Source organism: Tamandua tetradactyla, chromosome 17 (assembly GCF_023851605.1).
Source record: "Tamandua tetradactyla isolate mTamTet1 chromosome 17, mTamTet1.pri, whole genome shotgun sequence".
Taxonomy (NCBI): Eukaryota; Metazoa; Chordata; class Mammalia; order Pilosa; family Myrmecophagidae; genus Tamandua; species Tamandua tetradactyla.
The window spans coordinates 36254085-36278404 of NC_135343.1; the positions used below are offsets into that span (position 1 = coordinate 36254085).

At 35.1% G+C, this 24320-nt stretch overlaps 1 protein-coding gene across 10 annotated transcripts in view; it reads right to left on the reverse strand.

Moving 5' to 3' along the window:
- WDPCP (WD repeat containing planar cell polarity effector) overlaps positions 1 to 24320 on the reverse strand; it is a 486016-nt gene that overhangs the window by 209757 nt on the left and 251939 nt on the right. For all 10 annotated transcript variants that reach the window (XR_013164298.1, XM_077134369.1, XM_077134366.1 and 7 more), the window contains 2 exons: positions 23065 to 23253; positions 20506 to 20629 (listed from right to left, as the gene is read on the reverse strand). Coding sequence is in view for 9 of the 10 variants with exons in the window: in XM_077134369.1 (XP_076990484.1) it covers positions 20506 to 20629; positions 23065 to 23253 (313 nt within the window). In the remaining variant the exon portion in view is untranslated. The remainder of the gene's footprint in view (positions 1 to 20505; positions 20630 to 23064; positions 23254 to 24320) is intronic.

Consider the following 24320-nt stretch of genomic DNA (forward strand, 5'->3'; position numbering starts at 1 on the left):
TATGGCAATTCTATATTCAGCTTTGTGAGGAACCGCCAAACTGCCTTCCACAGTGGTTGCACCATTTGACGTTCCCACCAACAGTGAATAAGTGTGCCTCTTTCTCCGCATCCTCTTCAGCACTTGTCATTTTCTGTTTTGTTGATAATGGCCATTCTGGTGGGTGTGAGATGATATCTCATTGTGGTTTTGATTTGCATTTCTCTAATGGCCAGGGACATTGAGGATCTCTTCATGTGCCTTTTGGCCATTTGTATTTCCTCTTCTGATAGGTGTCTGTTCAAGTCTTTTTACCATTTTGTAATTGGGTTGGCTGTCTTTTTGTTGTTGAGTTGGACAATCTCTTTATAAATTCTGGATACTAGACCTTTATCTGATATGTCATTTCCAAATATTGTCTCCCATTGTGTAGGCTGTCTTTCTACTTTCTTGATGAAGTTCTTTGATGCACAAAAGTGTTTCATTTTGAGGAGCTCCCATTTATTTATTTCCTTCTTCGGTGCTCTTGCTTTAGGTTTAAGGTCCATAAAACCGCCTCCAATTGTAAGTTTCATAAGATATCTCCCTATATTTTCCTCTAACTGTTTTATGGTCTTAGACCTAATGTTTAGATCTTTGATCCATTTTGAGTTAACTTTTGTATAGGGTGTGAGATACGGGTCTTCTTTCATTCTTTTGCATATGGATATCCAGTTCTCTAGGCACCATTTATTGAAGAGACTGCTCTGTCCCAGGTGAATTGGCTTGACTGCCTTATCAAAGATCAAATGTCCATAGATGAGAGGGTCTATATCTGAGCACTCTATTCGATTCCATTGGTCGATATATCTATCTTTATGCCAATACCATGCTTTTTTGACCACTGTGGCGTCATAATATGCCTTAAAGTCAGGCAGCATGAGACCTCCAGCTTCGTTTTTTTTCCTCAAGATGTTTTTAGCAATTCAGGGCACCCTGCCCTTCCAGATAAATTTGCTTATTGGTTTTTCTATTTCTGAAAAATAAGTTGTTGGGATTTTGATTGGTATTGCATTGAATCTGTAAATCAATTTAGGTAGGATTGACATCTTAACTATATTTAGTCTTCCAGTCCATGAACACGGTATGCCCTTCCATCTATTTAGGTCTTCTGTGATTTCTTTTAACAGTTTTTTGTAGTTTTCTTTATATAGTTTTTTTGTCTCTTTAGTTAAATTAATTCCTAGGTATTTTATTCTTTTAGTTGCGATTGTAAATGGGATTCGTTTCTTGATTTCCCCCTCAGCTTGTTCATTGCTAGTGTATAGAAATGCTACAGATTTTTGAATGTTGATCTTGTAACCTGCTACTTTGCTGTACTCATTTATTAGCTCTAGTAGTTTTGTTGTGGATTTTTCCGGGTTTTCAACGTATAGTATCATATCGTCTGCAAACAGTGATAGTTTTACTTCTTCCTTTCCAATTTTGATGCCTTGTATTTCTTTTTCTTGTCTAATTGCTCTGGCTAGAACCTCCAACACAATGTTGAATAATAGTGGTGATAGTGGACATCCTTGTCTTGCTCCTGATCTTAGGGGGAAAGTTTTCAATTTTTCCCCATTGAGGATGATATTAGCTGTGGGTTTTTCATATATTCCCTCTATCATTTTAAGGAAGTTCCCTTGTATTCCTATCTTTTGAAGTGTTTTCAACAGGAAAGGATGTTGAATCTTGTCAAATGCCTTCTCTGCATCAATTGAGATGATCATGTGATTTTTCTGCTTTGATTTGTTGATATGGTGTATTACATTAATTGATTTTCTTATGTTGAACCATCCTTGCATACCTGGGATGAATCCTACTTGGTCATGATGTATAATTCTTTTAATGTGTTGTTGGATACGATTTGCTAGAATTTTATTGAGGATTTTTGCATCTTATTCATTAGAGAGATTGGTCTGTAGTTTTCTTTTTTTGTAATATCTTTGCCTGGTTTTGGTATGAGGGTGATGTTGGCTTCATAGAATGAATTAGGTAGTTTTCTCTCCACTTCGATTTTTTTGAAGAGTTTGAGGAGAGTTGGTACTAATTCTTTCTGGAATGTTTGATAGAATTCACATGTGAAGCCGTCTGGTCCTGGACTTTTCTTTTTAGGAAGCTTTTGAATGACTAATTCAATTTCTTTACTTATGATTGGTTTGTTGAGGTCATCTATTTCTTCTTGAGTCAAAGTTGGTTGTTCATGTCTTTCCAGGAACCCGTCCATTTCATCTAAATTGTTGTATTTATTAGTGTAAAGTTGTTCATAGTATCCTGTTATTACCTCCTTTATTTCTGTGAGGTCAGTAGTTATGTCTCCTCTATCGGTTAAATGCTTTTTAATAAGGACCAAAAGCCATTTGTTTTTAAGAATTTTAAAATGCAGAAGCTAAAAAGATGGAAATATAAACTGCTCACGAATTCCAATACCCAGATATTACAATCATTCATATTATGCACACATCATCCCAGACACTTTTGCATGTACAAAACCAAACAGACAGAGGGATATCCAGGCATTATTTTATGTAAATAGGTTTATATTACAGGTTCTCTTGTTAATAAAAAGCACTAAATTTAATTTTACCTTAATTTGAAAGAAAATGAAATAAAAGCAAAATTTTATGAGAATTTTGGACCTTCACACACTTGTTTCTTGACCATACATTGTCTCCTAAAAGACAAAATTTAAAAAGGTTTAAAAAGAGAGAAATCATGAAAAAACACCTAGTTCCTAAAAAAAAACTACTTATACTCCTTTTAAATAGTATTAATTGACTTCCTTTTCCCCAACTCCCAATTTCAATTTTATATTTGGTATTTTTACATTACCATTATAATACTCAATCTCTTTTCTAACAATAATTTCCATAGTTCTTTACCATTAGTTATATAAAATGGATTGTTCACCACCATGCTTCTGTTTTTTCATACAGATTCTCCTTTCTGAGATGGTTTTTATTTAGATTCATTGGTAAGCGGTTTCTTTTAGAAGGACTCACAGATGCTATGTTCTCTGAATCTGAGGCTTTCATGTTTGAGTATATTTGCCTGTTGCCTATTCTAAACTTGACCGAAGTATCAGCTCAGTATAATATCCTTGGGTCAGACTGCTAGGTTTTTTTTTTTCTGTTTTCATTACAGATTTATTTCTTGCATTATATCTTTGAATATATCATCTATTACAATTACCCTCATGTTGAATCATCTGTCTTACATATCTAATACATGTTTGATTTTACATCTGCATTCACTGAGAATCACCAGCCCACTTTAAAACTATGAGGAAATCTCAGCTAGTCTTACTTCCTCTCCCAAATCCAGGAGGAGTATCCCAGAAGTTTGACAGTTTAGAGTTTTGTTTAATTTTTAAAGGTAGTATCCCTTCTAAAACGCACTCTCAACAAAAGCAATTATCACCTTCAAAGGGGCAAAAATTGGTTTTAAGAGTTTCAAAAGATCTTAGCTATTACAATGGTTTGTGGACCTCCAGAGCTCAACCCTACATGACAAAACCTTGTTCCTTAATATTTAATTGTTAGAAAGGAATTAAGTTACATTCATTTAATTAAAACTTAATATAAATTTAGTTTGCACTTTAGGGAGGCAATCATGAAGAAAAGGTGAGAAATAATGTTGTAAAAGAGTATTTAATCTATCTTCATCTGACTCTTAAATCTTTATAATAACCACAATAAATAAAGATAGCATTAAGTTTGCCCTTATTATGTGCCAGATTGTGTCTTAGGCTCTTGTCATATGGATTATTATATTAATCTCACAACATCCAAGTTTGACAACTGCTATGATTGTCCTTATTTACAAAAGTACAAATTGAAGCTAAGAGAGATTAAGAATGTGTCCATACCAAGAATTCCTTGTTGTTATCCATTATACTGTGCTGCCCCTACACAACAGCACATATTCCCCTTTTTAAGATACCTCTAGAAAACAGAAATACTAATTTCCTGAGATGGTTCATTTCATAGTAAGATGGTGAAGAGCATGAGCTTTAAACAAAACTTATTCAAAAAAAAAGCTCATACTCTTCACCATCATACTATGAAATGAATTTTGAAAAAGTTTTGTTTAATGACTCATATTTAAAACCTGGCATGTCATATAATAAAAAATGCAGGAATTTGTATCACATTATTATCTGGGGAACATTTGGACCTTTTCACAGAAAGACATTGAACAGAACCCATGGATTATCTTTTCTTATCAGAAACTCTGCAATGTAAATTTTTCTTATTTCACTGAACGCCAAAGGAAAGTGAATATTATTAGTATTTGTTACAACAAAAATGCAATTCAGGAATTTCTTTAAGTTAAGCTATAATTCAATAAACATTTATTGACAATTGGTATATCTTGAAACACTGTTAGCCATTAAGGATTCAAAGTGAAAACATCATCCCTACCCTCAAGGAGCTCCCAATCAAGTAGAAAAATAAAAGTTAATTATCTGAAGAATAATTAGAATTCAAAATGTCCTTACCAATAACAATTCAATCCTTGTAATTAATAAAACTTGCTACTGATTCTATTGAAGAATTTTTCTATCATTTTAAATAATTAACATTGTTTATTATATTGCTAATTATTAACAGAGACAAAGTACCAGGAATCAAGTTGTATCGATTGTACCACGTTAATCTCTCTAAACCTCAATTCCCTCATCTATAATGCAGGGATAATATATTCTTATACACTGGGATATGAGGGATTAAATATGATGTTTACAAAGCCCTCACCTTTAATCCAATACATTAAATAGTAGGAATTTATGTAATAAAAATAACCCATATATATAGGAAAATTTATGCAATAATCGTTAGTAATAAAAGATTAATATTAAAGCAGCAAGTTGCCAAATTTCACCTAGTAATGTTCAAAAACTTAAGCAATTGATTATTTCAACTGTGGGTGTGATAAGATGAGTAACTTTACATAAAGGGTGCAGTATATAATGTAACACATTTCCTGGAGGACATTTGGCAATATGAATCAAATATAAACACATACACATATTTAGGGAAATCACTGCTCTTTCGGTCAAGCAACATGGCAGCATAAGACACTCCAAGGTGCTAATACCCCATAGACTCTTTCAACAAGTAGAAAACAGGCAGAGACTTTTACTCTAACTCTAGAAAATGGTTAAAGGGTAACTGGGTGACTGCTGAACCAAGAAAATGCAGCTTTAAAAAGAGTAGGTGAAGCTCATGGCACTTTGCTAATCCCTCCCCCCACCCCCTTTCTGATGCAGTGTGAACTCAGCTTGCACTCCCATTGTGGTTCCCTGCCATGTACCAGAGGGTGCAGATAAATCCTCTGCTCATACTAGGGTCCCTATATGTCAATGCCAATCTATCAGGTGGAAGACTGAAAGGCTAAACCAGGAAATTTTCAGGAAGACTGAAAGATAAACACAGTCTCACCCTCCCAGAACTAGTGTAAGCAGCTTGCAGGCAGTGTAAGAAACAATTAAGTTAAAGCAGCCTGGGGCAAAGAATTACCTACCTGCTAAACCTTGGAAAAGAGTACTGGGGTGGGGGTGGGGGAGACAATTTCATAGGAAGCAGAGGGCACTTGAATTCCTGGAAATAGGGGAATTCCTTAGGCCATGAGAAAGCACAAGCCTAGGAAAGAAGCAGGCTCCACTCAGGGTCAGATTAACCAGAGATCCCTCACTGCATACTTGCCTCAGGCTTATCTTCTTGAAAAGAGGACTAAACTCTAAAGGAGACTACCAGCCAAAGCAAACCCTTTTGCAAATACCATAAAAGATGTTTTTGAGTTGGTTGGTTTGTTTGGGTTAGCTTCTCGCAATCAAAGAAAGCTCTGTCATTACCACTGGGTGGAGAAAAACTTAAGGAACAGACAGCTCAGGGACTAAATCTCAGAGTTAATACTTTAAAATATTAACAGGAACAGTATATAATGAAAGATTACAGAACAAACAGATAAACAGGAAATGAAAGCCATTGGAAGGAACAAGATAAAAAAAACAGAAACCTGAAATGAGGGGTACTACACTTTGGACATATGAGACAAGCGCTTTTAAAACATTATTCTCAATATGCTCAAAGAGATAAAGGAAAACACAGAGTAAGAATCTAAAGGATACCAGGGAAATGACTCAACAATAGGAGAATCTCAATAAAGAAATGGAAATTTTTAAAAGGAACCAAATTGAAATACTTATGTTGAAGACCACAATAACTGAAATGAAAAATTCCCTGGAAAGTTTCAATAGCAGATTGGAGTTGGCAGAAGAAAGAATCAGGGAACTTGAAGACAAGACAACAGAAGTGAGTCAGACTGAAGAATATAAAGAATAAAAGTAAAGCAAACTTAGCCTAAAACACTTATGGATATCAATTATATCAAGAGTTGCATTGTAAGAGTCCCAGAAGCAGACAGAGGAAGGGAAAGAAAGAATATTCAAAGAAATAATGTAAGAGAACTTCCCAAATTTAATGAAAGATATGAATACACATATTTAATAAGTTCACTGAACCCCACACAGGGTAAACTCAAAGACAATCACACCCAGACACAGATTAGTCAAACTGTCAAATGGACAAGGACAGAGTTCTGCAAGAGAAAATCAACACATTATATACAGGGGAGCCCAAATGAGATTAAGTGACAATTTCTCTTAAGAAACCATGGAGGCAAGAATGCATCAGGACAAAATATTTGAAATGCTGAAAGAAAACAATTGCCAACCATGAATTTTATAGCTGAGAGATTGTCTTTTGAAAATGAAGGCAAGATTAAAACATTCCTAGATAAATAAAAGCTGAGGGAGTTTATTACCACCAGACTTGCCTTTTAAGCAATGATAGAGTGAATTCTACAGTCCAGGGACAAAGAAGGTCACTATAGACCAATAAAAGGGTCTATTCAACAGGAAAATAGAACAATTATAAATATATATGCACCTGGGCAGGCCACGGTGGCTCAGCAGGCAGAGCTCTCGCCTGCCATGTTGGAGACCCAGGTTCGATTCCCAGTGCCTGCCCATGTAAAAAAAAAAAAGCAATATATATATGCACCTAATGGCAGAAACCTCAAAATATATGAAGGCAATACTGACAGATTTGAAAAGGAAATAGATGGTCTACATTAATGGTAGGACACTTCAATACACCACTTTTAATAATAGATAGAACATCTAGACAAAAGATCAATAAGGAAACAGGAGATTTAAACAACTAGACCTAACAGACATATACAGAACACTTCACCCAAAAGCAACAGAATACCCATTCTTCTCTAGTGCATATGGATCATTCTTCAGGACAGACCATACGTTAGGTTACAAAACCTCAATAAATTAAAAAGTATTGAAATTATATAATGTATCTTCTCTGACTACAGTGGAATAAAACTAGAAATTAGTAACAGAGGGAAAACTAGAAAGTAAACTAATATGTGGAAATCAAAAACTACACTCTTTAAAAATATTTTTTTTTTGCTTTTTTTTTTTATTAATTAAAAAAAGAATTAACAAAACAATTAGAAATCATTCCAATCTACGTGTACAATCAGTAATTCTTAATAACATCACATAGTTGCATATTCATCATTTCTTAGTACATTTGCATCGATTTAGAAAAAGAAATAAAAAGACAACAGAATAAGAATCAAAACAATAATAGAAAGAAAAAAAAAAAAAAAAAACAAAAACAAAAAACCTATACCTCACATGCAGCTTCATTCAGTGTTTTAACATAATTGCATTACAACTGGGTAGTATTGTGCTGTCCATTTCTGAGTTTTTATATCCAGTCCCGTTGTACAGTCTGTATCCCTTCATCTCCAATTATCCCTTCTCTTTTTTTTTTTTTTTTTAATTAACGGAAAAAAAGAAATTAACCCAACATTTAGAGATCATACCATTCTACACATGCAATCATTAATTCTTACCATCATCACATAGATGCATGATCATCATTTCTTAGTACATTTGCATTGGTTTAGAAGAACTAGCAACATAACCAAAAAACATATAGAATGTTAATATAGAGAAAAAAATAAAAGTAATAATAGTAAAATCAAAACAAAACAAAACAAAACAAAACAAAAACCTATAGCTCAGATGCAGCTTCATTCAGTGTTTTAACATGATTACTTTACAATTAGGTATTATTGTGCTGTCCATTTTTGAGTTTTTGTATCTAGTCCTGTTGCACAGTCTGTATCCCTTCAGCTTCAATTACCCATTGTCTTACCCTGTTTCTAACTCCTGCTGAACTCTGTTACCAATGACATATTTCAAGTTTATTCTCGAATGTCCGTTCACATCAGTGGGACCATACAGTATTTGTCCTTTAGTTTTTGGCTGGATTCACTCAGCATAATATTCTCTAGGTCCATCCATGTTATTACATGGTTCATAAGTTTATCTTGTCTTAAAGCTGCATAATATTCCATCGTATGTATATACCACAGTTTGTTTAGCCACTCTTCTGTTGATGGAGATTTTGGCTGTTTCCATCTCTTTGCAATTGTAAATAATGCTGCTATAAACATTGGTGTGCAAATGTCCGTTTGTGTCTTTGCCCTTAAGTCCTTTGAGTAGATACCTAGCAATGGTATTGCTGGGTCGTATGGCAATTCTATATTCAACTTTTTGAGGAACCGCCAAACTGCCTTCCACAGTGGTTGCACCCTTTGACATTCCCACCAACAGTGGATAAGTGTGCCTCTTTCTCCGCATCCTCTCCAGCACTTGTCATTTTCTGTTTTGTTGATAATGGCCATTCTGGTGGGTGTGAGATGATATCTCATTGTGGTTTTGATTTGCATTTCTCTAATGGCCAGGGACATTGAGCATCTCTTCATGTGCCTCTTGGCCATCCATATTTCCTCTTCTGAGAGGTGTCTGTTCAAGTCTTTTTCCCATTTTGTAATTGGGTTGGCTGTCTTTTTGTTGTTGAGATGAACAATCTCTTTATAAATTCTGGATACTAGACCTTTATCTGATATATCATTTCCAAATATTGTCTCCCATTGTGAAGGCTGTCTTTCTACTTTCTTGATGAAGTTCTTTGATGCACAAAAGTGTTTAATTTTGAGGAGTTCCCATTTATTTATTTCCTTCTTCAGTGCTCTTGCTTTAGGTTTAAGGTCCATAAAACCGCCTCCAGTTGTAAGATCCATAAGATATCTCTAACATTTTCCTCTAACTGTTTTATGGTCTTAGACCTAATGTTTAGATCTTTGATCCATTTTGAGTTAACTTTTGTATAGGGTGTGAGATACGGGTCTTCTTTCATTCTTTTGCATATGGATATCCAGTTCTCTAGGCACCATTTATTGAAGAGACTGCTCTGTCCCAGGTGAGTTGGCTTGACTGCCTTATCAAAGATCAAATGTCCATAGATGAGAGGGTCTATATCTGAGCACTCTATTCGATTCCATTGGTCGATATATCTATCTTTATGCCAATACCATGCTGTTTTGACCACTGTGGCTTCATAATATGCCTTAAAGTCAGGCAGCGCGAGACCTCCAGCTTCGTTTTTTTTCCTCAAGATGTTTTTAGCAATTCGGGGCACCCTGCCCTTCCAGATAAATTTGCTTATTGGTTTTTCTATTTCTGAAAAATAAGTTGTTGGGATTTTGATTGGTATTGCATTGAATCTGTAAATCAATTTAGGTAGGATTAACATCTTAACTATATTTAGTCTTCCAATCCATGAACATGGTATGCCCTTCCATCTATTTAGGTCTTCTGTGATTTCTTTTAGCAGTTTTTTGTAGTTTTCTTTATATAGGTTTTTTGTCTCTTTAGTTAAATTTATTCCTAGGTATTTTATTCTTTTAGTTGCAATTGTAAATGGGATTCGTTTCTTGATTTCCCCCTCAGCTTGTTCATTACTAGTGTATAGAAATGCTACAGATTTTTGAATGTTGATCTTGTAACCTGCTACTTTGCTGTACTCATTTATTAGCTCTAGTAGTTTTGTTGTGGATTTTTCCGGGTTTTCAACGTATAGTATCATATCGTCTGCAAACAGTGATAGTTTTACTTCTTCCTTTCCAATTTTGATGCCTTGTATTTCTTTTTCTTGTCTAATTGCTCTGGCTAGAACCTCCAACACAATGTTGAATAATAGTGGTGATAGTGGACATCCTTGTCTTGCTCCTGATCTTAGGGGGAAAGTTTTCAATTTTTCCCCATTGAGGATGATATTAGCTGTGGGTTTTTCATATATTCCCTCTATCATTTTAAGGAAGTTCCCTTGTATTCCTATCTTTTGAAGTGTTTTCAACAGGAAAGGATGTTGAATCTTGTCAAATGCCTTCTCTGCATCAATTGAGATGATCATGTGATTTTTCTGCTTTGATTTGTTGATATGGTGTATTACATTAATTGATTTTCTTATGTTGAACCATCCTTGCATACCTGGGATGAATCCTACTTGGTCATGATGTATAATTCTTTTAATGTGTTGTTGGATACGATTTGCTAGAATTTTATTGAGGATTTTTGCATCTGTATTCATTAGAGAGATTGGTCTGTAGTTTTCTTTTTTTGTAATATCTTTGCCTGGTTTTGGTATGAGGGTGATGTTGGCTTCATAGAATGAATTAGGTAGTTTTCCCTCCACTTCGATTTTTTTGAAGAGTTTGAAGAGAATTGGTACTAATTCTTTCTGGAACGTTTGGTAGAATTCACATGTGAAGCCATCTGGTCCTGGACTTTTCTTTTTAGGAAGCTTTTGAATGACTAATTCAATTTCTTTACTTGTGATTGGTTTGTTGAGGTCATCTATGTCTTCTTGAGTCAAAGTTGGTTGTTCATGTCTTTCCAGGAACCCGTCCATTTCCTCTAAATTGTTGTATTTATTAGCGTAAAGTTGTTCATAGTATCCTGTTATTACCTCCTTTATTTCTGTGAGGTCAGTAGTTATGTCTCCTCTTCCATTTCTGATCTTATTTATTTGCATCCTCTCTCTTCTTCTTTTTGTCAATCTTCCTAAGGGCCCATCAATCTTATTGATTTTCTCATAGAACCAACTTCTGGCCTTATTGATTTTCTCTATTGTTTTCATGTTTTCAATTTCATTTATTTGTGCTCTAATCTTTGTTATTTCTTTCCTTTTGCTTGCTTTGGGGTTAGCTTGCTGTTCTTTCTTCAGTTCTTCCAAATGGATAGTTAATTCCTGAATTTTTGCCTTTTCTTCTTTTCTGATATAGGCATTTAGAGCAATAAATTTCCCTCTTAGCACTGCCTTTGCTGCGTCCCATAAGTTTTGATATGTTGTGTTTTCATTTTCATTCGCCTCGAGGTATTTGCTAATTTCTCTTGCAATTTCTTCTTTGACCCAGTCGTTGTTTAGGAGTGTGTTGTTGAGCCTCCACGTATTTGTGAATTTTCTGGCACTCTGCCTATTATTGATTTCCAACATCATTCCTTTATGGTCCGAGAAAGTGTTGTGTAAGATTTCAATCTTTTTAAATTTGTTAAGACTTGCTTTGTGACCCAGCATATGGTCTATCTTTGAGAATGATCCATGAGCACTTGAGAAAAAGGTGTATCCTGCTGTTGTGGGATGTAATGTCCTATAAATGTCTATTAAGTCTAGTTCATTTATAGTAATATTCAGATTCTCTATTTCTTTGTTGATCCTCTGTCTAGATGTTCTGTCCCTTGATGAGAGTGGTGAGTTGAAGTCTCCAACTATTATGGTATATGAGTCTATTTCCCTTTTCAGTGTTTGCAGTATATTCCTCACGTATTTTGGGGCATTCTGATTCGGTGTGTAAATATTTATGATTGTTATGTCTTTGTGTTTAATTGTTCCTTTTATTAGTATATAGTGTCCTTCTTTGTCTCTTTTAACTGTTTTACATTTGAAGTCTAATTTGTTGGATATTAGTATAGCCACTCCTGCTCTTTTCTGGTTGTTATTTGCATGAAATATCTTTTCCAACCTTTCACTTTCAACCTATGTTTATCTTTGGGTCTAAGATGTGTTTCCTGTAGACAGCATATAGAAGGATCCTGTTTTTTAATCCATTCTGCCAATCTATGTCTTTTGATTGGGGAATTCAGTCCATTGACATTTAGTGTTATTACTGTTTGGATAATATTTTCCTCTAACATTTTGCCTTTTGTATTATATATATCATATCTGATTTTCCTTCTTTCTACACTCTTTTCCATATCTCTCTCTTCTGTCTTTTTGTATCTGACTCTAGTGTTCCCTTTAGTATTTCTTGCAGAGCTGGTCTCTTGGTCACAAATTCTCTCAGTGACTTTTTGTCTGAGAATGTTTTAATTTCTCCCTCATTTTTGAAGGATAATTTTGCTGGATATAGGAGTCTTGGTTGGCAGTTTTTCTCTTTTAGTATTTTAAATATATCATCCCACTGTCTTCTAGCTTCCATGGTTTCTGCTGAGAAATCTACACAAAGTCTTATTGGGTTTCCCTTGTATGTAATGGATTGTTTTTCTCTTGTTGCTTTCAAGATCTTCTCTTTCTCTTTGACCTCTGACATTCTAACTAGTAAGTGTCTTGGAGAACGCCTATTTGGGTCTAATCTCTTTGGGGTGCGCTGCACTTCTTGGATCTGTAATTTTAGGTCTTTCATAAGAGTTGGGAAATTTTCAGTGATAATTTCTTCCATTAGTTTTTCTCCTCCTTTTCCCTTCTCTTCTCCTTCTGGGACACCCACAACACGTATATTTGTGCGGTTCATATTGTCCTTGAGTTCCCTGATACCCTGTTCAAATTTTTCCATTCTTTTCCCTATAGTTTCTGTTTCTTTTTGGAATTCAGATGTTCCATCCTCCAAATCACTAATTCTATCTTCTGTCTCTTTAAATCTATCATTGTAGCTATCCATTATTTTTTCTATGTTTGCTACTTTATCCTTCACTTCCATAAGTTCTGCGATTTGTTTTTTCAGTTTTTCTATTTCTTCTTTATGTTCAGCCCATGTCCTCTTCATGTCCTCCCTCAATTTATCGATTTCATTTTTGAAGAGGTTTTCCATTTCTGTTCGTATATTCAGCATTAGTTGTCTCAGCTCTTGTGTCTCATTTGAGCTATTGGTTTGTTCCTTTGACTGAGCCATATTCTCAATCTTTTGAGCGTGGACAGTTATCTTCTGCTGCTGGCGTCTGGGCATTTATTCAGATTTCTCTTGGTGTTGGACCCAGCAAGGTTGTAATATTTTTCTGTGAAATCTCTGGGTTCTGTTTTTCTTATCCTGCCCAGTAGGTGGCGCTCGTGGCACACGTTTGTCTGCGGGTCCCACCAGGAAAAGGTGCTGTGGGACCTTAAACTTTGGGAAACTCTCGCCGTCCTGGGGGTTCGCTAGCCGAAGCGGCTTGAGCCGGCCCGGGGTCCGAACGCAGGGAGGGTGTCCGAACGCAGGGAGGGTTGCTGGTCGCCGCAGCCAGGGAAAGAGCCCGTCTGAATTTCCTAGTCGGCCCTGGGCAGCAAGCGTGGCGGGAGGGCGCCAGCGGCAGCGGCCCGCCCGAGAGAGTGCACGTTCCCCGGGAGTCACGGGTTTGGAAGGGGCCTCCCCCACCCGTCACCGTTCTCCGCGGCCTGGGGGTTTCCGATCCAATTCTCTCAGTTGGGCCGGGGGGGCCGCGCGTGGTGTGGGCGCCAGCCGGCTTGGTTTCAGGGGACCGCCTCTCCAATTCTCCCAGCCGGCCCGGGAAGGGGGAAGGGAGTAACTCCGGCCGCTTGCCACCCCGCCCGGTAAGGCCCGCGCGCCTCGGCGATCTCACCCGAGCTGCTTCTCTCAGCCAGCCAGCCGTTCCAGGATGGGGTACGCTGTCTTTTTTATCTCTGTCGTGGCTTTGGGCGCTTTCTGTATCGTTTCTACTCCCCTAGTAGGTGTCCTGGAGAAGAAACTAAGATCCGCGCGTCTTACTAAGCCGCCATCTTCCAGGAAGTCCTAAAAATATTTTTATTAATAAAACAACATACAAACACACAAACATTCTTAACATACAAACATTCTATACATGGAATACAATCAATGGTTCACAATATCATCACATAGTTTTTTATTCATTGCCATGGTAATTTTTTTGGACATTTGCATCACTCCAGAAAAAGAAGTAAAAAAGAAAAAAATCATATATACCATACCCCTCACTGCTCACTCTCCTTGACCACTAGTATTTTCACCTACCTGATTAATTTTAATCTTTGTTCACCTATTATTTATTTTTTATTCATATTTTTTACTCATCTGTCCATACCCTAGTTAAAAAGAGCATCAGACACAAGGTTTTCACAATCACAATCACACTATAAAAGCTACTTCATTATATAATCATCTTCAAGAAACAAGACTACTGGAACACAGCTCTTTGTTTAAGTACTTCCCTCCATCCACTCCAATACACCATAAACTAATAAGGGGATTTCTATATAATGCATAAGAATAACCTCCAGGATAACTTCTCAACTCTGTTTGAAATCTCTCAGCCACTGATACTTTATTTTGTCTCATTTCTCTCTTCCCCTTTTGGTCAAAAATGTTTTCTCAATCCCTTGATGCTAGGTCCTATCTCATCCCAGGATTTCTGTCCCATGTTGCCAGGGAGCTTTTTATACCCCTGGGAGTCATGTCCCACGTGAAGGGGGAGGACAGTGAGTTCACAAGCTCTATCAGCCTAGAGAGAGAGGCCACATCTGAGCAACAATAGAGACTCTCTGGGGGTGACTCTTAGGCCTAATTTTAAGTAGGTTTAGCTTATCTTTTGCAGGAATAAGTTTCATAGGGGTGACCCCCAAGATTGAGGACTCAGCCTATTGATTTGGTTGTCCCCACTGCTTGCTAGAATATCAGAAATTCTCCAAATGGGGAAGTTGAATACTGCCCCCTTTCTTGCCATTCTCCCAAGGGGACTTTGCAAATACTTCTTTATTCACTGTCCAAATCTCTCTGGGATTTACTGGGGTACCACACTAACCAGGACATACCAACAAAATCTCATGCCTTATTCAAGATTTCCATGTACTTATAATGAAAAACTGCACTCTTAAACAGCCAATGAGTCGAAGAATAAATCACAAAATTAGGAAATATCTTGAAGCAAATAAAAGTGAAAACACAACATACCAAAATATATGATAAGCAGCAAAAGCAGTGCTGAGGGGGAAATTTATAGCTCTAAATGCATATACTGAAAGAGAAGAAAGATCTCAAATCTGAGATCTAACCTGAAAATGGAGAATCTAGAAAGAGAAGAACAAACTAAACCTAAAATGAGCAGAAGGAAGGAAATAACAAAAACACAGCAGAGCTATAAGAGAGAGATAATTTTTAAAAATAGAATCAATAAAACCAAATTTAGAATTTTGAAATTATTGATAAAACCGACATACCTTTAGCTAAACTGAAAGGAAAAAAGGAGAGAGGACTAAAATATATCAGAAATGAAAGGGGGCCATTACTATTGACCCCACAGAAATAAAAAGGATTTTAATAGGATACCATGAACAACTGTACGCCAACCAAATTAGGTAACTTAGATGAAATGGACAACTTCCTAAAAGCATAAGAAGAAATGGAAGATCTCAACAAACCAATAACGAGTAAAGAGACTGAATATCTCTCAACAACAACAAAAAAGCCCAGGACCAGATGGCTTCACAGGAGAATGTTACTAAACATTCCAAGAATTAACATCAAGACTGCTCAAACTCCTTCAAAAAATTTAAGAGGAGGGTGCATTCTCTGACTCACTCTATTAGGTCAGCATCTCCCTGATACTAAAGCCATAAAGATACCAGAAAAAAGAAATTTACAAACTAAAATCCTTTCAGAATACAGGCACAAATATCCTCAACAAAATACCAGCAAACTGCATCCAAGAGCATGTTAAAAGAATTATATACCATGATGAAGTGGAATTTATCCCAGATATGCAAGGGTATTTCAACGTACGAAAATCAATTCACATAGTATATCTCATTAGCAGAACAAAGAGTAAAAACCATATGGATAATCTCAATTGACACAGAAAAGGAATCTCACAAAATCCAGTACCCCTTCTTGATAAAAACACTTAGAAAATTAAGACAAGAAGGAAGCATCCTGAACATGATACAGGGCATATATGAAAAACCTACCACTAACATCATACTTAATGGTGAGAGACTGCAAAGCTTTCCCTCCAAGATCAGGAACAAGAAAAAGATTCCCACTGTCACCAGTTATTCATATGTGGCAGTTCATTTTAAGTGTTTGTACTTTCCTTTCATCAATATTTAGGAATTCCTATTATACTCTCTATATGTTTATAAATGAAAAATTCTTACTTGCTAATACTTTCCTACTGAAAAATTCTGGATGACTATTTCATTTCAGGGATGTGAGCAGGTGAGCAAACATTTTCAATCGTCCTCAGGCAAAGCTGCATCTGCCTTCTATTAGTAAGTGTCTTCTAGCTTAATGGTTTTATGAATTAGACTGTCATCTCTTTTAAAAATATACTATAGTAAACGTTTTATTTAGCTACCAGATAGAAATTGTGCTTCTACTGCTTTCTGTCATCAATGTCAGGAGCAATAATTTACTTTTCTAAGGAGCATTTTTAATGAAAATTGATGACTTTGAACACATAGAGAAGGGTATCAGGAAAGGATATGAAAAATAAGTTTTAAAGTTTAGAATATGTTTGGATTTGGAGGAAGATTTTCAGGATCATTTTTGTATACTTTCTAAAAACTAAAAAGGCCAAGAAATGTAAAAAGATGTCCACAGAAATTCCTCTACTGTCAAGACAAAATAGCATACAAAAACATTTACTTTAATAATCCATACAGTATACTTGTCTAGTATCACAAATTTACACTATGACCTCACTCTTTATAATCTGGATGAAATTAAAATCACTGTGATATTTGGTTCTTCTTTAACAGAAGAATCCAGTCTGAACTCAGGCAATTTGAGTTCCAGTCCAGATTTATCAATGTACAATCACAGGTACTCCCTAATCTTCATAGGACTCCTTTTCTTCAACAGCAAAGTGAGTGCAGTTGATATATATCTATCTACTTCTGGTGGCTAACATTCAGTCAATCAGTGATTATTTAGAGAAACTGAGTTTCAAAAATTTATATATCTTTTTTACCTTCTTATATGAAATCATTGGCTGAGAATTTAAGATTTCCTTCTTTCATATCTCTAGGAAATAGTTCTAAGAGTAATGATCAAGAAGTAGAGAATATGACTTTTAATGTTTAAAAACTAGGTTAAGGATAGACACTAACAATAGCACATAATCTTCCAGAAACCCCTTTTTTTTCCCTTGAGTTTAACCTAAATTCCATGTAAACACTTTAAAATTTCATGATAGGAAAAGTTCATTAATCCTTTGCCTCAAATAAAAATCAAATAAATTAAAGGAAAATTCCCTGAATATCTAAATGGTATGAGCCAGTGAAGGGGAAAAAGAAAAAATTATATATTTTAATTTCAAATTCCCTACAATGCTCTTTATGTTTAGGGATTATTCCAATATCTCATAACTTATTTTGGGGCAGTAAAATAATGGCTAGTCAAAGTATAAGGAGTAATGAATTCTAGCACTTCTGGCCCTTCAGAAATACATAAAGGTGTTTGGCCTGTTTCTCTTCCCTTAAGCAGGAAAACTTCTTGGCAGCAAATTAAACAGAAGAATAGTTCCAACTTAAGCTATTTCATTTAATTTCCCTAAACTTAATTTTCTCTTTTCATAATTCTATGTATTGTCTACTGTCAAAAGAAGAACTAATAAAAATTAATTATAACTGAAATAGTAACAAAGCATACAAACAAGAAAACGTGAAAAAGCTAGTAAACCCCAAGGAAAAATGTAAAATCCAGATATAACCACTCAGAAAAGCTATAGTCTAATAATAGTGATAATCTCTCCAAGGTACATCAAAATAAGAATTAGAAAACTGCACTGGAGGAAAATTAATGAATAAAACAATCATACATTAAAATATGTGGTTAATAGTAGAATATGAGCATCCTAAGGTCAATAGGAATTTTACAAAATGTGATCCTTATGTACCACCAAATCACTGCATAAAGTCAGAGAAGCCAGAGACACAGTGGAAGCTATCAAGAATATGTTCCAACACGTTTCATTCACATTAATTTTTTTGGACTGTTCAGGCAGAAAGTGAATTAATTAGTTTCACCCAGAAACAGAGAAAATAAAATTGTGGCAATGAGAGCAAAGAACAAAGCCCCAAGTCCAAATAAATACGACATCAGCTCCAACAACTTTTGGCATCTTTTCATAGGTACAACGTGCCTCGTTCAGAGTGAAGAGTCTCTTGGAATATGCTAAAGCCATTCACATAAAAAAACAAGATTCAATTACAGCTCATAACTCTTGCAGTATAGTAACCTTTCTGAGCTTCTTGAAAAAGACCATTTTCCAAAGGTATCACTGCTGGGTAGAGTTCAAAGTGGCACTCTGAAAACTAGAAAACTAATTATAAGACATGAATATCTACAAAACAACACAAGCTCCACAAACCTTGACCAATCTAAAGATGTTCCCTCCTTCCTGGCAGTCTAAATAATCTATCAGTCTTCACTTAAATGGATGACAATTTCCAGTTACAGCAGGGTTTTGTTTTATGTGACTAATATGTTCCAAGACCCTTTGTGTATGTTGAAAATCAGGCATAATAGCAAATTCCAATATTTAATAAGTATTTCTTATTTAAAAAAAAACCTATCACTTTTTTTTGTAAATAAAGCAAATAAACACTACTAACAATAAGTGAACAAAATTAATCACAGAAATAGTTTTTTAAAATTCTAATTCTCTCTCACAAGAGCACCCCAATACCAACAAGGCCCAAAGGTCTCTTTGCCCCCTCCCTCAGAGGAATAAAATGGGTGGCTGCCAATGGGAGGCTAGGAAGGTACCTGATATCAGAGAGCTGAGGGGTGGTGCTGCATGGAGACCCCGGCCTGGTCAGCGTTCTGCCCCCTCTCCTGGCCCACCACCCTGCTGCTGTGCTCCCTGACCCTACATAGGGCTCACAAAGTAGTGATTCCCCTTATTTAACAAGTGTTTCTTAAATGAACATACTTATCAGATTTTTTTTTTTACAAATAAGGCAAATAAACACTGTATTAACAATAAGTAAATAAAATTAATCATAGGAATAATTTTATCTTAATTTTCTCTCTCCCCTTTATTTTTTTCAGCTGCTAATCACATATACCTGAATTCATGTAAAACAAGGTCCTACCGTATTTTATAATGTAGCATCTTAAAAGTATACAAGCAATGACAGGCAGGTTGTCTTAAAGAAAGAGTAAAGTGCTGGGAATCAAGAAAACCAGGTTCAAGATCAGGCACTTCCAATAACTTCCTAGTTGATTCAAGCAAGCCAATTAACCATGTCTCAGCTTACTCATTTGTTAAATGTTAATACCCTCTTTAATGGGGTTATTCTGATATAAAAAAAAAAGGAGAGAAAATACATGAAAGTCACTGAAAGAGTAAACAGCACTATAAATCAGATGTTATTGGTAAAACTCTAAAAAAATCTCTTTAATGTAGTATTTCCTTTTGATACATGGAGTTGAAAATTCTGTAATTTTTTACCATAACATATATTAAATAAAAAGCACATGAAATGTATATACAGTTAAAATAATAATAACTTTACATGAACCCCTGATATATACTCTACTCATTTTAGAAATGGAATATTACTAACACTTTTGAGACTCCCATATGCCTGTTCCTATCCACTCTGGACTATCCTAAATTTCATGTTAACAACCATCTTGCTTTTGTTTGTAGTATTATCCCATTTGTATACATCCCTAAACTATCCACTATTATCTATCTAGCCATCAATCTACCCCATCCATTCATCTTGTTTTTAACTTTAAATAAATGGAATATGTTCTTGTCCTTCAACTTCTATAGTATTTTTCTCAGAGTAATTTCTTGATATTACCATCTAATTCTTCCACATAGTCCCTAAGATTAAAGGGATGTACTATATCCAATTAAAGCAGAGAAAATAAGGCACAGTGAAGCTAGCAACTTGTTATGTTAAACGAGAGGACAATGGATCAATCTTTCTATAGTAATTGTGAAAGCAAAGCATACAAATGACTTTTTAGGGCTTTATAGCACATTTGTACTTTTAGCTTCAATTAAAACTAAAAACTTCTCTAGGAGGACAATCAATTTAGTATTTTAAATTGACTTTACATCACTGGTATTTTGCTTTCGTATTAAAGAGGAACTTATATCAGTATACTTTAGTTTACTAATGTTAGAAAGCCCTAAATAAATTCAATTATAGTCTTTAAAAGGAAGATTAGAGCAAATCAAATTAAATATATCAAGAGATTGTTTTTCTCTTAGGAGAAGGATTGTTAGAAAATGGATAGCCATATTATAGAATATTCTAATGAGTGAAGATGGCTCCTGAAATAGGTAATCAGTTTGACATTAATCAATCCAAACATAGCATTCACCTGAGCAAGTGGTGGAAGAATCTCCTTGCATATTTGCTGATGTGGTCTCTATATTCCAATATAGTTGTATCCAGGAGTGGTCTTGTTGGAGCATAGAAGATTCCAAGGCTTGCCTCAAGCTGTGCTGTGGAATTCAAACATAGCAGCACTAAAACAAGTGAAACCCCTTCAATTACAACAGAATACTCATGTTTGCAGTCAGTCAGGTTTTGCAAACTTGGATGAAATATGAGCTTATTGCAGGAAAGATTAAAATATGACAGCTGGTACAAAAACAAACCTGTGTATAAACTTTCACTTGAGGCAAAACTGACAATGACTCTGAGCAACAAAAAGCTGTCAAAACCGAAGAAATCCATAATGAACCAACCTCTCACCACAAATGGGTAATTAAAACAGTGACTCATCAAAGTAACACAGTTTGAACTAGTATTTCCAGTAAAAGCAACTCACAGTGTGCCTAACATTTGCTTTCGTTAACTAAAAAGAAAAAATTAGCCTTTCCTTACTGAGAATTGGAATCACACAGTACAAATGTTTTAAAGCAATCAGTCTTATTGGAATAAGAATATATTTTTATTACAATTTTAAAAGAAAAGTGAAAATTCCTGTATCTTCTCTAAATTCTTTTCCAAAAAAAATTCTTGGTTTTGTCCAAGTATGAAAGCTAACACCCCTAGAAGGGATGACATATTAAACTGTTATCAGTCAACTGACCCCATCATAGGAAAGGAGAACTGGAGAACAGGTTTTGATAAGCCAGACGGCTAGAGACTACCTGAGCATTAAGTATATAGAGCTGGAGGTACCAGTCCTGGGGTAAAAAGGCACATTTTACCTACTTTACCATCTTACCAAGACAAGCTTTGGGAAACTGTTTCTTTCCAGAAATACCGGGAAGTTATATAATTACCATAATGGCAAAAGTATGAGTATATATGAGGGAACAATACAGTTCACAGTAAGACTCCACAGATTTTTATGCTACTAGATTGGTTTGAATAAACAATTCCCTATTTAGTAAAACTCTTTAGTTTTAGGCATATTTGGGTTTGAAGGATTAAATATCTCATCAAAGTAATTGCTATGGAGTTGGCTAAGTGATGTAATTTCTTTTTTTAATCTCAAATCTAGGCAGTAAAGTAAGATGAACTTCAGGGGTATTTTCTTTCAAAGCAGCAGTCAATTTAGATTAAAATGGAATACAGCAATGTTATTGTAAAAACAAGCCAGATTCTCTTGCCATTGCTTGTTTTCTTGACAGCATGTTTCATATATCTGAAATGTTTGAGCCTACATGGAGTACTCATAACTCCCAGCACAGTTATAGATCCAATGGCTAGCTCAGCTTGATGTTTAAGGCAGAATGAAGATCTCAAAGATAACCATGACACTGCTACAGATACAACAGCTCACTGAGTTCCACTAATAAAAGAAAAACAAATTACCATGTCATATTTGTGAGATTCATATGGAATAAATCTCAGCAGAGAAGAATTCTAGATGTTTAGAAATGTGTTCGGCAGTTACATAGGGACAAATGCACATACCTACTTAAAACATACATCTTCTGACAACCCAGTATCATGGAAGCATTTTTATTTTAATACCCTATAATCACACAACCTTTTTATTTCCTTGCCTCCCCCAATGTTTCCTCGAAAATATCCTTTATTATTGCAAGAACATGATAATGCCAATTTGTGAATATCCTATACTCTTTCTTACAAAACCAGTAGTATTACAACACAAATTCAGTAACGTGGTAGCAATTACTCCTGCCCTGAGAGTCAATATTTTATATTTTCCATATTTCTTCTTCAACTGCAAAATTCAGGGTTTTATACAAGAAATCATGTGTACAATAACAGATTTTCCTCAGCGCCCTAAAATCCTGAAGGAATAATCTTCTTTTTATTCATTGAGAACCTATTGTGTGCCAAGTATTGTGCTGGGCATCTTACCATTGTAGAAATAATGGACTCTCTGTACATGGATTGGACTACCTCCAAAAAGCATTTTCAATGAACATTAAATAAGTATTTATTGTGGATCTTCTGAGTTAGGCCAAGTCTGGCAATTCATACTTCCTGGAGGAGTATGCTCTTACTGATTTTTATTTTATTCTTTTCTAAAAGTTTTAAAATAAAGGTTACCCAAAGAATTCTACCTAAACAACCTGTTATTTATGTTAACTTTGTTCGAAGTAGAGGGGTCCTTTGTCTACCAAATCCCAGAAAGTACAACAATTCTTGATGAAAGTTTTTATCTAGCATATTCCACAAGAATTTAGACTGAAATGTATGTCTGCATTTTGAGTTCCAAAATAAGCATAAGCATATACTGTAAAATTGTTCCTTATATTGACAAATACTACACAGTAAGTACTATTTGAGGGTAATCATTTGATATCTGATCTTTCAGTTTTAATAAGGTATTGCAATTTTGTCTTTTAATATTCGGTAAGATCACTAAAAAAATCCTCAAAAAATAACTGTTTCAATAAAAGTACTTTATGTATATACATAACCAATGTATGAAATATATTTAAAGTCTGACCTTCTCTCTCTGGTGTGAGTTTTTGTCTAAGAAGATGGTTTACAATGGCACTCATGCTGATAAAGCACTGGTGGCCCAGAGTGTCCCAGTTCATGCTGCTCAGGATATTTATTGCCTTGTAGACTTCATTATAGTGAAGGTACTGGAAGATGAGGTCTACTAGGCCCAGCTGTCCTTGTGTGAAGATACCTATCACAAAAAAATATAAAACCAGGTGAATATTTTAAAATAAAAAGTAGACTCACAGTAACAAACTTTTTTAAACATGGGTAGGTACCAGGAACCCAGGTCTCCAGTGTGGCAGGCAAGAATTCTACCTGCTGAGCCACCATGGCCCAACAATAACAAACTTTTGATATAACTTTTATATCAAGTAGAAAGCAGTAAAATCTGTGTACATGCTAGAAATGTGGGATATTGGGGGAGATAACAGATCTGAGCTTAAATCTTAAATCTTAAATATCATGTCCCAACTTCATCTAGTTTATGCATATCATTCAGCACATATTAACTAATTTATACACCCAATAATTAAATTGGTTAGATGAAAAATAAGCAAATATGAGAAGTTTGAGGCAGGTTACAATAGCTAAACCTATTTTTCCTAGTACTCATCTAAGCCTCTATCTTATAAAATTAAAAGCAGGGTTTTGCTGCTAGCACAATTCTTATAGGCCAGTTTCATTAGTTTTAAGTTGCATCCAGTCTTAAACCCCAACCACTTGGCTCTTAAAATGGATTAAGTGGAACTGAAAAGAAAAATACACATAGTCATGTGACTATATGAATGCTTTTAACCCTATTTTTATTAAAAGATGTTCTGAATTGATAGAGTTTTCATAGTTATCACATACCAGTTTATTTTAAATTTGCACTGGGAGATTATTCTCTTTTACTAAAGTATGAAATGATCAATAATAATCCTGCTATTGATCTCCTTTACAGCTAATATCTGCTATAAAATATCTTGGTATAATTTAAATGTATTTATTTATCTTTTTAAAATTAAAGAAAATCAACTTCTTTTTAAAAACATATTTGTATTGACAAATCCTCACACACATACAGTCCATACATAGTATACAATTAATGGCTCACAATATCATCACATAGTTTGTATTAATTACCATGATCATTTTTAGAACATTTGCATCACTCCAGAAAAAGAAATAAAAAGATAAAAGAAAAACTCATACATACCGTACTCCTTACCCCTCTCTCTCATTGACAACTAGTATTTCAATCTACCCAATTTA